The following is a 14,238-nucleotide window of genomic DNA, read 5'->3' as shown; positions in this document are numbered from 1 at the left end:
TCACCATGTTGTAAACTTACTGAAGCTTTCACCTGCTTAATTGACATTTTCATGTGTAAGTCTGGAAACACTTGAGGAAAAAAACGTTTCAACCATTTTTGAATACTAAGATAATGAAGCAATATTTTCTTTATTAAAAATAAAACCATTTACACACATAACAACTTAGTTACACAAGCAGGTGGCACTGTCAGTGTAAACTGGGCAATGAGATAGTCCTAAGGAAGATGTTCAAATTATCACGAGTCCATTGATTCTAGAAGAGTTTTAACAACATGTATAAGCTGAAGATTTTGCCAAGAGTGCATGCAGAAGTATGTGCATCCTGATGTGTATTCTTCATAGATACTGAAGTGCTGTAGCAGCCTGGGGTGCTTCTCTGTCCTACTGTTGGAAGGATATTTAGTGCTCTGTACAAAAGGGGAGAAGTGGGTCTAATCGAGTAGAAGGAAGTTAAGCTTTTTTTTATTTCTCAGAAACATTTAATGTTATTTCCAGTTCAGTTCTTGTTACCTTAATTTTTTGGGTCTCCCCTCCACTGAATATACTTAGTGCCTTTCTTACATTGAATATTTTATCTTTTTCATTAATTTTTGTTAGTTAATCAGTTGTTATTTATTTGTTTTTCATTGAATGCATACTAATCTTACTACATGATAAAAAAGTTGTTTTATGAACAGCAGAACATACGAAGCCTGTAACTGTTTTTCATGTTTGGATTATGCAATGTCCAGTGGGTTGTGAGCTTTGATTAAAACTCTTTCTGCGTTATCTGCCTTAAATATGGATTTTCTGATGCCAGTAATATACTTAAACCGTCATGGCACAACTTTGGTATCCCTGCAGTACTGTGCCTAGTGGCTGATACTGCGGCCACTACTGTTTAAGGTCTCATTAACAACCTGGATGAAGGAACAGAGCGCACCCTCAGCAAGTGATGATACAAAACAGGGAGGAGTGGCTGATACACCACTGATACAGGGCTGTGCTGCCACTCGGAGGGACCTCGACAGGCTGGAGAGGTGGGCAGAGGGGAACCCCATGAAGTTCAGTAAAGGGAAGTGCAAAGTCCTTCACCTAGGGAGGAATGACCCCATGCAGCAGTGCAGACTGGGGGCTGACCTGCTGGAGAGCAGCTTGGCAGAGAAGGACCTGGTGGACTGGCGTGTCCTGGTGGACAAGTTGACCATGAGCAGCAACGTGCCTTCATAGCAAAGAAGGCCAGCAGCATCCTGGGCTGCGTTAGGCAGAGTGTCACCAGCAGGTCGAGGGAGGTGATGCTTCCCCTCTACTCAGCCCTGGTGAGGGCATGCCAGGAATACGGTGTCCAGTGCTGGGCTCCCCAGGACTAGAGAGACATGGAGCTACTGGAGCGAGTCCAGCGAAGGGCCACAAAGATGATTAAGGGACTGGAGCATCTCTCGTATGCAGAGAGGCCGAGAGAGCTGGGATTCTTCAGCCTGGAGAGGAGAGGCCTCAGAGGGACCTTATCAATCTGTATAAATAGCTGACGGGGTTGCGTGTGTGTGTTTGTGGAGGTGTCTAAAGAGGATGGAGCCAGACTTTTCTTGGTAGTGCCCAGTGACATGACAAGAGGCAATGGGCATGAACTGAAACACACTAAATTCCACTGGAACATGAGAAAAAAATTCTTTACTATGAGGGTAACAGAGCACTGGAACAGGCTGCCCAGAAAGGTCATGGAGTCTCCATCTTTGGAGATACTCAAAAGCCAACTGGAGATGGCCCTGAGCAACCTGCTCTAGCTGACCCTGCTTGAGTAAGGCGTTTGGACCAGATGATCTCCAGGGGTCCCTTCCCGTCACAGTGATCCTGTGACTATGTGATAATACTTAATTAAATACGCTTATCTGTAGCATTTAGCAGATGTACTGAGAGGGAGGTACTGAAATGGAATTTCCTGGGTGAGGTGAGACGTGTGTCTGTGCACACACTGTTTTTCAGTAGTTGATTGGATTTCTTTTTTTCCCCATTTTCCCATTTTTTTCTCTCTTGGATCATTTTTTCTGTTAATTCCTATTTATGTCAGTTTACATATCTTACTTCTTATTTAACAGTTTGTCAGTCTTAAAGGAAGAGAAAGGAAATGCTCAGCAACTAGAACACACAGGAGAACTGCAAAGCAGTTGGGATGGGGCTTTGGCTATCAATGAATCCTGACCTATTAAACCTCTGATCACGCTCTAGTTCCAGCAATTTATGTGGGAGAGTAGTATGTTGCTAGGAGAGTGTCAGAAGTACAAAATCATCTGTTAGTGCAGAGGCTGCAGTCTTGTACTGCGTATAAAATGACAGTAATATAAAAAGTGTAAAAAAGAAGCTCCTTTTCCTATGTTTTGTAAAAGTGAAGAAAAGAAAAGCAAAGAATAGGTACTTTAAAGCATCTGTGGAACAGTGCATTGTTATCTGCATATCCCTGTTCCCCACTTAAATAATTTTGTTTTACAGCCCAATTTTATAAAGAGCTACATGCAATACTGTAATATTAGTTTTTTGGTTTTATGATTATTTGAATTCTGCTCGAGGTTTAATTTGCACAAACTCTGCCAAATTAGTTTTTAGGAAACAGACTTGAATTGTTCTCATCTTCTGCACTGTAAGAACTTTGATAAAATGTGATAGAAGGATTTAGTTTAATTTACTTTGTTTTCTCTTTTCCTAGAGAGAGGCATAAAAAGAAGTGTAACAAATGTTAGCTTTCTTGACGAACAACAATTCAAACTTGATAAAATTTTAAAGTGTGTATTAGAGATCCCACACTAAATTCTTGTAACAGGGTATCTGTACGTACATTTGTTGCTCCACTCTAGCTGTAAGCAAATGCATATGCTTCGAGGTTTATACTTTAAAACAGTGTGTATTTAGATTATGTGAAAAGTCAAATACATTTTTGAATGTGTATACCTCAACTTCCGAACAGTTCCTGTGCAAAGGTTAGATGCTCATGCTTTGAGTAAGACAGATTCACTGTCAGTGTGATGAGCACTGTTGTGAAAAAACTGCATTGCTTCTGTCTGGGCAATAGGGTTGAAGGCTGCATTGCACTCAGAGCAGTTTGTTTCTCTCTTTTATCCCTGCGATGCAGTCTCTCACCAGGAGTAAAGCCACACAGGCTTTTTTTTCCTTGGGCTTATTAGTTTTATTCTTATCTGTGTGTTGATTTGATTAATCTTTCACTGTTGCTTAAGATTTCTGTTACAGAATTTTCAAATATTAATGATGCCAGAGACTAAGAGAAATTATACAATTATGTACAGTTAATGATAAATCCAGGCCAACATATTTAACAAACAGATGGACATCTCCAAATCAATACCTGTGTGAAGCATTTTAGAGTGGACCAGCATAAACCATTCCAGCTTAATGCTTTTATCAGTAAAAGGAGGGGCTGAGTGGCACATCAGATGCTGCATACTCTTATATTATCTCTAGCTTTATTCTTTGAGTGCTAAGGTTGGTTAAGGACTAGTTTCTCAAAATCATGGCACTGGAATACAGTCGAAAGTCTTGGAAACAGGAATATTGCCAACTTACCACCCTCCTGTTTTTACATCCAAGCACACTGAAGCCTTTCCACCACAGTGGTGTGCTGCCAAGGCTGGTTCTCACAAAAGATTCCTGGATGTTCCTTAGAAAAATAAACTGTAGAATAAACGGAAAAATACAGGCCAACTTGCAAAGTCAATGCCCAAGTTCAGTCGCTGATGGATATTAGACTGACATTCCAGCCACTCCCATGTAATACAGCTGTGGTTCACAGAGCTACTATGACCAATGAAATGCACAGCTGGAAAACTAAAACGCCACACAGTGCAAAAGCCACTCTGGATCTAACTGCTAGCCTTATGCTGCTTGTATAAGATGATGCCGCTGTAATAACAGAGACAAAAATGAGCCTTACACTCTCCCTCCATAAACATTCCAGAAGCTTGGCCAGCAAAGCTCTTGTACATGGTAAACCTCCTAATCCACGCAGGCTGCACAGCCAGTCACAAGAGCAAAAGGTCAGTAACCATGAAAAAAGGTAAGCATATTTTGCTGATAATATTAAATAAGTGCATATACGGGTAATTAGAAGAATAAATTTCACTCCCAACCTCATGAACTTAGTCCCACCATTCCTGAGTGAACAGGGATTCAGGAGACATTTTAGAAACTTAAGCTGTTATCCAAAATACTAGATGTCTGGTAACAGTACCTGACAGAAGTCACTATAAAGTTTTACATATGGCATCAGCCAAAACCTTTGATACATCAGACCCTCTTAAATCTGCAAGCAGATTTAAGTACCATGCTGGTAGTGATACTAAAAAAAAACAACAACAACAAAACCCAACATCCAAAAACTTCAGGTATGTGGTTGTGAGCAAATATGATGTTTATAATGCCAGAAAACTAAGCTGCCTTTGCTACAGAAGAACAAAAGTACAGCTGGTTCAGGACAGAGCGAGGTCCTTAGCTCTGTAGTGGTGCTAGTCCTGCCTCTCCATCACATTGCAAGGAGCGATAAGGCAGCGCTCTCCAAAGGCCTTACTTCAGCAGCTGCCTGGGAGGGACGGAGCCTGCTTTGAGGTTACGGTGCTTTGCCAAGAGTATGCTTACGACGCTAAAATTTGTATTTCGTTTTCAACACGTATGTAATTGTTGCTGTTTGTGAAGGGAATATGTGGTCTGAAAACTTTTAACAGGGGTGTTAAAATCTTGCCTCTTGAAAATAGCCTTTTTATCACAAGAATATTCTCTAAACTCTTAATCCTTTGTCTATGTAGTAATCTTGTGTGACCAAAAGAGATTTTTGGGAAAAAGAAAAATCCGTGAATGTAGAAGTTTCATTTCTAGAGAAATACTGGAAGCTCTGTGAAGTCTGCTAGGGCCTTGGCTGTGGACAACAGTACAGAACCTGAAAATAGTTGGAAACAGCTTGACAGAGTTTGTTTCTGAGTACCCCACAATGTTAATAAATTTTGATCCTCCTCATTTGCTGAAGAAGGTGACCCGTTGCACCTTCTAGATATGAGAAATGTCAGAAGTGTCACCTAAGAGAGCCATTATTATTTTTATTTAACCAGGATTTAGCTTTTTTCCTCTTTCTATCTGCCTGTTAGGTTTTTTTTCTGTTTGAAAACTCTCTCTCTCATATTCAGAAACTGTCAGATACTCATACATTAACTGCATACATTGGTATGCAGAAAATTTGCTTAGCTGGAATCTCTTATGGATACATGCAGGTTAGGAGGGATTTCTGCAGTTCTGAGTTGAATCCCCCTCTCTCTGCCATCCCTGTCCTTTCTATGGCTATGACAGTTCTCATTTGGTGATATGATACTTAAGAAAAGGTGTTGGGGGATGTTGTGCTTGTTTCTTCTAGCAGCCTAACCTTTTTGATATTCTTATCTGAATTTGAAAATGAAGCGACTGATGTGGTGGTGTTTTCCACGAAACTCAGTGTGATGTGTTAATCCTTCAGTTATCCTGGAGTGCCTAATAATCTAGTAAACAGTAAATGACAATCTGAGATAATGAAACAGTTCACCTGTGCCATTGGGGATCAGTTAAATTCAACTCACTTTTCAACCGTGTGTTAAGTACGCCGGTTTGTGGACCCTGAAGACTGCCTTGATATGGAGCATAGTGACTTGTGCAGCAGCAGTGGAATCACTTAGGGACAGATACAAGCTAACGGTGAAATAAATTCAATAAGCTTTCTGTGCTGTGCTGTTGGACCTTTGGGAGAAAGAAACAGTGGCCTTTGCAGTAAATACTGTACTTAAATTTTACAAGCTGACTGCTGGGAGTTGTGGTGTTCAACTTGGAGTTGAACGTGGGCTTCTTTTTTGACACCAGCGGCTGTTTAAGCTGTTTTGAGACAAAGAGAAATGAAGTGAGGATTAAATTAAGCCCAAAGGAAAGATGACAGGAAGGAAATAGAGCACTGGAGGAGGTGTACATTTGGGGATGCGGGGGAGTTGTTGAACTATGTGACTGACTCTGTAATTAACACTAAAACACCTCCAGACAGTTCCCTCTACAGTAGCTTCTCTGTGACATGAAGTAACGTATACATTACTTATTACTGCATTATCTATTACTGGATATTACTGCTGTGATTGTCTTCATTTGCAAATTGAACCATCACTGTTGAGGCATTTGCTTTAGCTTCCTTTTCTGTAGGTATTCATCCCTTGTGCGCATTCATTGCTCCCTCTTAGAAGAGCCCTTGCAGGAGGCAGCCCTCTGTTCCTGAACAGGGCCTCGCTGCTGGGTCATGAAACATTGGTGTTTGTTTCTTTCACTCTTGGCTACTTCTTCCTTGATGTACTTTGTCAAACCGAGTATCCCTTTGGTTTTGCTGGCTATTCCGGTGGTTTTAAACTTCTGGGTAGACTTGTCGTCCCCAGAATTTACCTGTTGGAATTTCTTCATCCTGAGCCTCTGTTCCTCCTAGGAAGTTACCACTTTACCCATGAAGAGAGCCTGGGACAGCAAGTGCACTGTATTTTAGCTGTACTGTAATCTGCTTGGATAGAAAAGGCAAACAAATGCCTGCATTAGTATATTTTGCATTGTACGTATCAATGAAGGTTATGCTAAAGATCTTTTCTGTCTCATTTTCTCTCCATCACTCTCTCCTCTTTCCCAGACCCTTCGCGGGTGCTGTCTGGAACTCCAAAACAGACTATTTAAAATCACATACATAGCTTTTCATTTTTCAGCAGGGCATTCATCCTGCTTGTTGTAATTTTTAACACAAATAGAAATATGATGAGAAGTACTTAAGATTCCGTAGTTCAAAGAATTTGATGCAATCCAAAGGGAGGCTGTGGGTTCAGCACAATGCTTAGCAGATATGCGGCCTGTTGCCATAACTTCTTTATGACGTATAAACCTTTCCTTTAGAGAGAGACTTCCTAGTGCTCTGTTTTTTCCAGATGTTTCTGAGGATATAATTTCCTACAAGCAGTTTTGGATTCTGCTGTGTGCTAGTAAAGATGAATTCCAAGAAGGCTTGTGATTTTTTACATTTTTGTAAGCACTGAAAAGTTATTGGAGAATATGAACACTTCTCAACTACTCTGAATTTTCATGTAAAAATAAAAAAAAATAGATTGAGCAGGGTTTTCCCCCACCTTTCAAAATCTCTGTACAGCAGTAACATTTTTGCTCTTGTCAGAATGATACAAAACAATTCAGTACAGAAGCACAGAAGAAGTGTTTTGGGTAAATTACACTGAGCTTAATGACTGCAGAAAATGTGGTAGTCTCTTTGTTTACTTTCTGTATGTTTAATTGTATCTTCAGTAGATGTCATTGCTTAATATTTGATAATTTGATGAAAAGACTACTAGATTTGTGACTTTAGTAATAGTTCACAATATTACCTATTGTCTCCAACAAGCATTTTGGTTTGGTCATCGTATACAGACACTTATGGATAGCTGTGTGATTTGAAGAAAAGGGTTGGTTATCAAACGTTAAAATATCTGAAATCTTTCTTGAAGGATAAAATAGCATTTTACTTGAATGCCCATTAGTTACATATGCCGAGTGCAATTCTAGCTCATAGCAGAATAATTCCAAATAGGACAATAATAATCTTCTTCCAGTGTGGCCTCATTACTTGAATGAAATACACTTTAACTTACACAGATGGAATAAGCATAGGATAATCAGAGGATCTGTGGTGGTTCTAGTTTAGGTTGACAAATAGTTGTCTTGGTTATGAAAGCAATTCTAGAAATTCAGAGGTAGAGCCAAGTATCTTAATTATTAGGATGAAAAATACAAGCTCAGGGAAGCAATTTTATTGAGGTATTAATTATTATTTCATTTAGATTTTACATATGTTTTAAACAAAATTACTTCTGGCACTGCTGATATTGTTTGAGATCCCGCTGGTATGAATCTAATCATAATTTTATAAATGTGCATATTTGAAAGTGGGATAATGCAAAACCTTTCTTTTATTAAATATGTGGAAAGCTGCTTAATCTACCTTTATGGACAGAGAGGTTGACTGGCCAATGATTTCTCTTAAGTCTTTTTTGGAAAAAGAGTTGAAACATGCCTTGAGAGTGATTAATGTAGTGGTAGTGCTGGATCTAACATCCTAGAAGTCCAATCCCTTTGAATTACTGCTGCATTTTTGTTAAAACTATTTCTGAAAGGTTTAATATATATCTTGTTGCTGCTAAATTGCTGTTCATTTAAAAGACTTAGAGTTAGTTCATTGCCTACAAGAGACTGTAAGTCCAATTTAAATAACCATCAACCTGTTTTTTTCATTCTAGCTTGCCTAGAATGGAAAAATAATGTGCATCTTAAGGTGCTTTAAGTTGTCTCTGTATGCATTTAATATGCTGGTACTAGGAATATGAATTTTCTAGCTGTGTTAGCTGTAACATTAAATTAAGAATTTTTTCCTATCCATGTATATTAAATAACACTTTGTCTAATAGAAAATTTATTCCTACAGGTGACTCATCAGTTAAATATAGTGATCAGTTGGCTTAAATAACACCTTTGAATGTGTGTATTTTTTCTTAAAAGCTTTCTCTGAACATATGAAAAATTTCAGCAGCCAGTGGAATCTGTTTTCTTCTTTTTTTTTCATTTTTGAATCTCAGCATCTTGCAATCTTTATTTGGTGGTCAAAATTCTTCTACTCTCATAAGGTTGGATAGCTCTGCCTGGGGGACCTAGCCTTCATAGTCTGAGCAGATTTAGTATTAAATGATTAAAGCAGTTTCTTCTTTCCAAAGAATAAGGTGTCGTGTTCACACTGTTCTCCCAGTCCCAGTGGCAGGAAGAGCTAGCTGTCTTAATCTGTAGTAAAGCCTCAATCTTTCACATGGCAAAACAGAGCTACCAAGTGAAGTAAAATCAACTATGTTTATCTTGTTGAGTGGTTTTAAAAAAACTAACACAAAGATACTACAAAGTTGCTCTGACAACCTCTTTTAAGGTTCATATTAACCTGATACAGTGAATTTATCACCACAGTGTGTTATAGTAAAACATGAATTCTATACCATTTAGTGTAATGGGATTAGTAAATTATAGACTTGTCATTTTTTATTTAATTTTCAATAAGATGTAACGTATTTTTGAAGACTCAGATAGGCTTCCGTATAAAAACTGCTAGTCTGAAACATCTGTCAGTGAATTTCAGAATCTATTTTAATAAAACTGGGATAAAGTTTTTATTTACTATAATTACTGAAGTGATGGATCCTAACTGATCTGCTTTATCTGTGGGACTTCAGAATGTTGCATTAGGGAGTGTCAAGAATCTTATTTTTTGTGAATACTACTGAAAATATTTTGTTAAAAAGTTTTTCAGGATCTGCAAATATGTTCAATAAATGGATGCTCAGTAGATATAAATACATTATTTCTAACCATTCTAAATGAAATAGCTTTTGACAGTTGGAGCAGAAAGGTGGTCATTTATCATACATTGTGCTTAAAGAGACCTGTTTTTTATGGAAAAGAAAAAAATATTGATGTCCTCCTCCAAATTTCAGAGTTAAGAGTTAACTCTACTGTTGGAGTGACCGTTGTCATACCTGTGTAGCTTGCTGAAGACACTGTGCAGTGCATCAGCGAGAAAGAAATGTGAATCACAAATCAAAAGAGAGTAAACCTTTCTGTATTCTCATATCACTTTATAAACAGCATTTTTCAGACTAAACATAATCTTTAGCTATTTGGCTGTTGCTGAATAAGTGTCAGGGGGATAGATTTGGGGGGGTTTTTTGTTTTAACTGTGATGCAGCCAGTTTTCACCCTCCTCCATAAGGCCTGTGGATTGAATTTATCATATACATGAATTCATTGCCTTCATTTCAATTCATTTATACTTAACTCAAACTCAGCTCAATTAGGCAGCTTTCCTACTCATTTACTGTCATTCTTGGAGAGGGAAAACTTGCTCTCTTGAACTACTCTTTCTTGTGGAAAATAAAGGAATGATGTTTTAGTCTTTGTCTATTGCAGACACAAAATTTTCATTACAAACATTTTTTTGCAAAGAGACTAAAGAAAAAAGCCTGTCTTTTTTCCTTTGAGTTCTAGTAGGAAATGTCATGTTAGTTATTTCTGTAGGACTGTTTGAGTTCTAACATATAATTAGACACTGTGCACTTTGCCTCTGTGAGTTTGTAATGTTTAAGAAAAATCAGTCAAGATAATCTTTATTAATAATACTATCTCACATATACTTTACAGATGTGTTGTAATGTTAATAATAAAGGCTTTTTATTGTGGAGCTGCCTCATGAATTTTGAAGTGAGCCCTAATAACCTGTTTCACATCTGGATTTCAGCAGAGGCTGAAAATGCTTAGATAGAGCATTGTAGAGGCAAGCTGAGTTCCCTTTAAGGCTCATGTAGCTTGTTCATGTGAGCAAAAGGATGTGCATCTCTGAAATCTGCTTAGGCGTCTGTATTTTTTCAGTCAAAATTATTGACATGTGAATGGATAGCATGTATTGTATGGCCGTATAGTTGATTATTTGATCAAACTAAGGTTTTCTGTTTTAGAACAGCAGTTAAGATGCTTGAAATCGAACAAGATGCTGTGTTTGAGAATAAACAGAAAGTGAAGAAGATTATGGGACCCCAGTGAAACAATAATTTATTATAAAATTCTGAAATGCATTGATCAGTGCAGATTTTCATTCTGCGTACACACAGAAAAAGTTGTGAATGTGTCCTCTGGGGCCAATGTTGGAGCAGTTCCTTTCGTGGATGGCTGACAGTTGAAATTACAACCGGGGCTGCGCTTTGCAGGACATCCACGAGGCCGCGGGGAGGTGTGAGCAGGACTGCCTGCGGGCTCGCACGCCGGCCTGCACGGGGCAAGAGGGGAGCATGCATGCGTCCTACTTCTGCGTGGTCTCCTCTCCTCACGTGCCTGGCCTCAGCAAAAGGCAGAAACGCTGCTGCCGCGTGGCCTTGCCCTCTTCCTTCGCCTCCTTGTTCTCCCTATGACGGTTTCCTGTAGCCTTTTGCAGATGGGAACAGAACAGCAAGAAGTTATTCTTAAAATATTCCCACTGTTCTCCAGTTCTGTTGTAACTCAGGAGAAACCTAGTAAATCCTAGTAAATTCTGGATATGGGAGCCCTGTGTCTAAGGTAAGTCTACAGGGCAGGCTGGAGCGCAGATACTCAAACGAGCTGAGCTGGTTTAGGTACTAGAATTAATCTGTGTTCGGCCATATGTCATTCCCTAGAGAACAGCTTACCTTATTTCTTGGCAGGATAAAATAGCCTATGTAGAGCTCACTGATGTTGCAACTTGAAAAAAAAAACCAAAAAAGCTAGCGTGGGTGGCTGTAACCTAAGCACATGACTTGGCTATGCACCAAGAGTCCTTAAAAATCTGAAAATTGCAGAAACACGCTTTAAAACCACGTGATCCGTGACTGTTGAACAACTCGGATAATTAGGATTAATCATTCATTGTCTTAGAAAAACATAAATTAATGTTGCTCTTAAATAATATTCATTCTCTAAAATCATAATTAACCCGCTCCACTTGCTTCCTGCTATCTGCTGCCTTTCTTGCCAGAATGATAACCCTGTGGCAAAACCGATGAAAATCGTTGTTTTGTTTGAAATGTTTCTTTCCAAGTTGTGTTTTCAGTAACTGCCATGTCACTTGCCACGTCAGACAAGCCAGTTTATCTCCAGCTCAGAATTCCAGGAATTTTAAGGAGCTGGAAGTTGTCTGAAGTAGTTCTCAAGTAATAATTTAAGGCTGTGTAATTTTTAAGGCTTGACACTGCATTCTTCTTTGGGCATCTTGCAAGTTTTTTCTTGAAGTCCATGACCCACATTTCTTTTCAAAAAGAAAATAACTCTTACCTTAATGTATCTATTAAAAGAATGAGAATCATTATTAGTATTAATTATGTTGCTTCTTTGGCATTAATGTCATAATCGACTTGGTTTTGTGATTTATGTACATGTTCAATTTAATGTGGTTGTTATTTGCAACTCCTCATGGTTGGAAGTGGCATTTTAAGGTTACTTTCAATATGGTGACAAGTGAAGGCCGTAATTAACAAATTGAGGTCAGCGTTTTCTGTTGGACAGTTTTAGCAGCTAGGTAGCTCAGAACTGCTCTTTGCCCTGTTTGTAGCTCTTCAAGTCAGAAAAACCTACTAAAAACAATGGATATCATTAAATACCATAGGACTGTGCATCTGCCTTCTCAGAGAGACCATCTCCTGGGAGGTGCCCATTAGAGTTCTCCACTGTTTCTGTTGATGTTTTGGTAATGGCCATAGGCTTCTTCAGTTTGCTGAAATGCATACGTTTCTGTGAAGTGTGCTGTTTTTTGTTTCAATAAATTTTGAGTAGATTTTGTGTAAAATTTTTCCAGCCTGTGTTTTGTGAAGATCTCTTTAGTCATTTGTAGTGCACATACTCTATTTCATGGACAGATGGAGCATGAATTTTGATGAGGATATGCTAGCCAAATCTCTCTGCCGTCATCTTTGCATCACATGTCAAGATGTCATCTCTGCCCTTTTCTCTCTGCTGCCCTGCCGTTTCCTTCCCCCAGACATGTACTGGTTCATGTGAGGGAGCAGGCCGGTGGCATGGGACTTTAGCTGGAGCTTGTGCTCCTTGACTGTTATGTAGCTTATTTTCTTATGCGCTACATGTGATATGTTGAATTGAGGAGAAGATAGACTGGAAATTGCCCAATTGCCAGTACCATGCTGAAGAAGTGGGAACTGGAGACTTCAGCCTTGTTAGCCTTTCCCTTGGTAAATCTGTGTCTAGTCTATCCTACCTGACTCACTGGTAATCCCAGGTGTCAATGCTGCTATATGGGAACCATCCACTTATATTTCTTTGCAAGCTGTGGAAGATGCATACGCAGAGCAGCAGATGTGCAGGGGAAGAGAAAGCAGAGACTGAGAATGCTGGGTTTCATGTTTCTTTAAAACAAAAAACTTCAAATACTTGTGTGAAGTAAGCCAAGCACGTAAATGTTACATTGCTCTTAAATCTTCGTATTAGTTAATCTATAAAGAGTTGAAAGCAGCTGTTCCAGATGAATGGTTGCCCACTGATGATGAATGTTTTAACTCACATGGGAAGGCAGAAAAGTCTCACACAGTGGAAACATCTGTAAAAGTAACACTACAGACTTCTGTTTTTATCCTCCCTCCCCTTTTAGGGGACTTGAGAGAAATAAAAATGTTTTTCAGTGTTGTATAAAAATTGCTAAAAATATTCTTTATTTTTGTTTCTTTGCCTAGGGCATTTATGTAAGGGATGCACCTCTGAAGGACATAAAAGTGTTCAACTCTCGACGATTTGTAGCTTTTTTTAATGTGGTGAATGCCACGAAGAGGGATGCTGGCAACTACCGCTGCATGATTCGGACTGAAGGAGGGGTTGGTGTATCAAACTATGCAGAGCTAATAGTCAAAGGTATTTCACAGTAAAATCTGTTTTTGCATGTTCATTGTGTGGAATAAAGGCTTGCTGCAATTGCTAATTCACTGAGGATGTCACCTATAGGCTGTTGAAGTCAGTAAGAGGTTCAATAAATAGACTCTACTTACGTAAATCTCAAGAGCCTGTCCAGCTTTAGCAAGGGAATGACAGAAGGAGCCTGTGCTAATTAACAAGTTTTTCCCCAAAAATGCACTGTTTAGAACTTTGTTTTTGAGAGTATATTTACAAGATATTTCTTTTTAGAGGTACGAATAGAATACTGGCTCTTTACTTCCTATGAGGAGATTACATTCCAAAAATATATTTATGTGAAATATATTTATGTGAAAGAATTATGTGCAGTAAACGAGAACACTTAAAATACACATATTCCAATATATGGAAGAAGTTTCTAAAAACAGCGGGAAACACTTAAGTGTAAATACAATGCATGTAAAAATGTCCATCCTTATTATGGAGAAGCATGCTGAAACAATTTTAGGACATTAAGTATATTTAAATTGCATTTTTATTGCTTCTTATTTTTATACGGGTACTTTGGAGGACCATAATTTTATTTTTATTATATCAGGGGAAAAATACAGATTCTGTAGCACCTGGCAGTGCCACAGAGCACTGTGCTAGGTTTTATGTAGCCCCACATCATTCTGTTATGTGCCTTCACTTGCTGGTCAATTCTGTATTTAACAAACAGGAAGGGAGAGGAAGGGCTAAAGGCTCATTTTCTCTTTTTCTGAA

The 14,238-nt window shown here is 38.7% G+C and overlaps 1 protein-coding gene across 16 annotated transcripts in view; it reads left to right on the top strand.

Moving 5' to 3' along the window:
* PTPRM (protein tyrosine phosphatase receptor type M) overlaps positions 1–14,238 on the top strand; it is a 482,698-nt gene that overhangs the window by 180,702 nt on the left and 287,758 nt on the right. For all 16 annotated transcript variants that reach the window (XM_064507225.1, XM_064507224.1, XM_064507229.1 and 13 more), the window contains exon 6: positions 13,299–13,473. In XM_064507225.1, coding sequence (XP_064363295.1) covers positions 13,299–13,473 — 175 coding nt within the window. The remainder of the gene's footprint in view (positions 1–13,298; positions 13,474–14,238) is intronic.

Source organism: Dromaius novaehollandiae, chromosome 2 (assembly GCF_036370855.1).
Source record: "Dromaius novaehollandiae isolate bDroNov1 chromosome 2, bDroNov1.hap1, whole genome shotgun sequence".
Taxonomy (NCBI): domain Eukaryota; kingdom Metazoa; phylum Chordata; class Aves; order Casuariiformes; family Dromaiidae; genus Dromaius; species Dromaius novaehollandiae.
The sequence above is the reverse complement of the archived record's forward strand: the minus strand, read 5'-3'. Positions and strand labels throughout refer to the sequence as shown.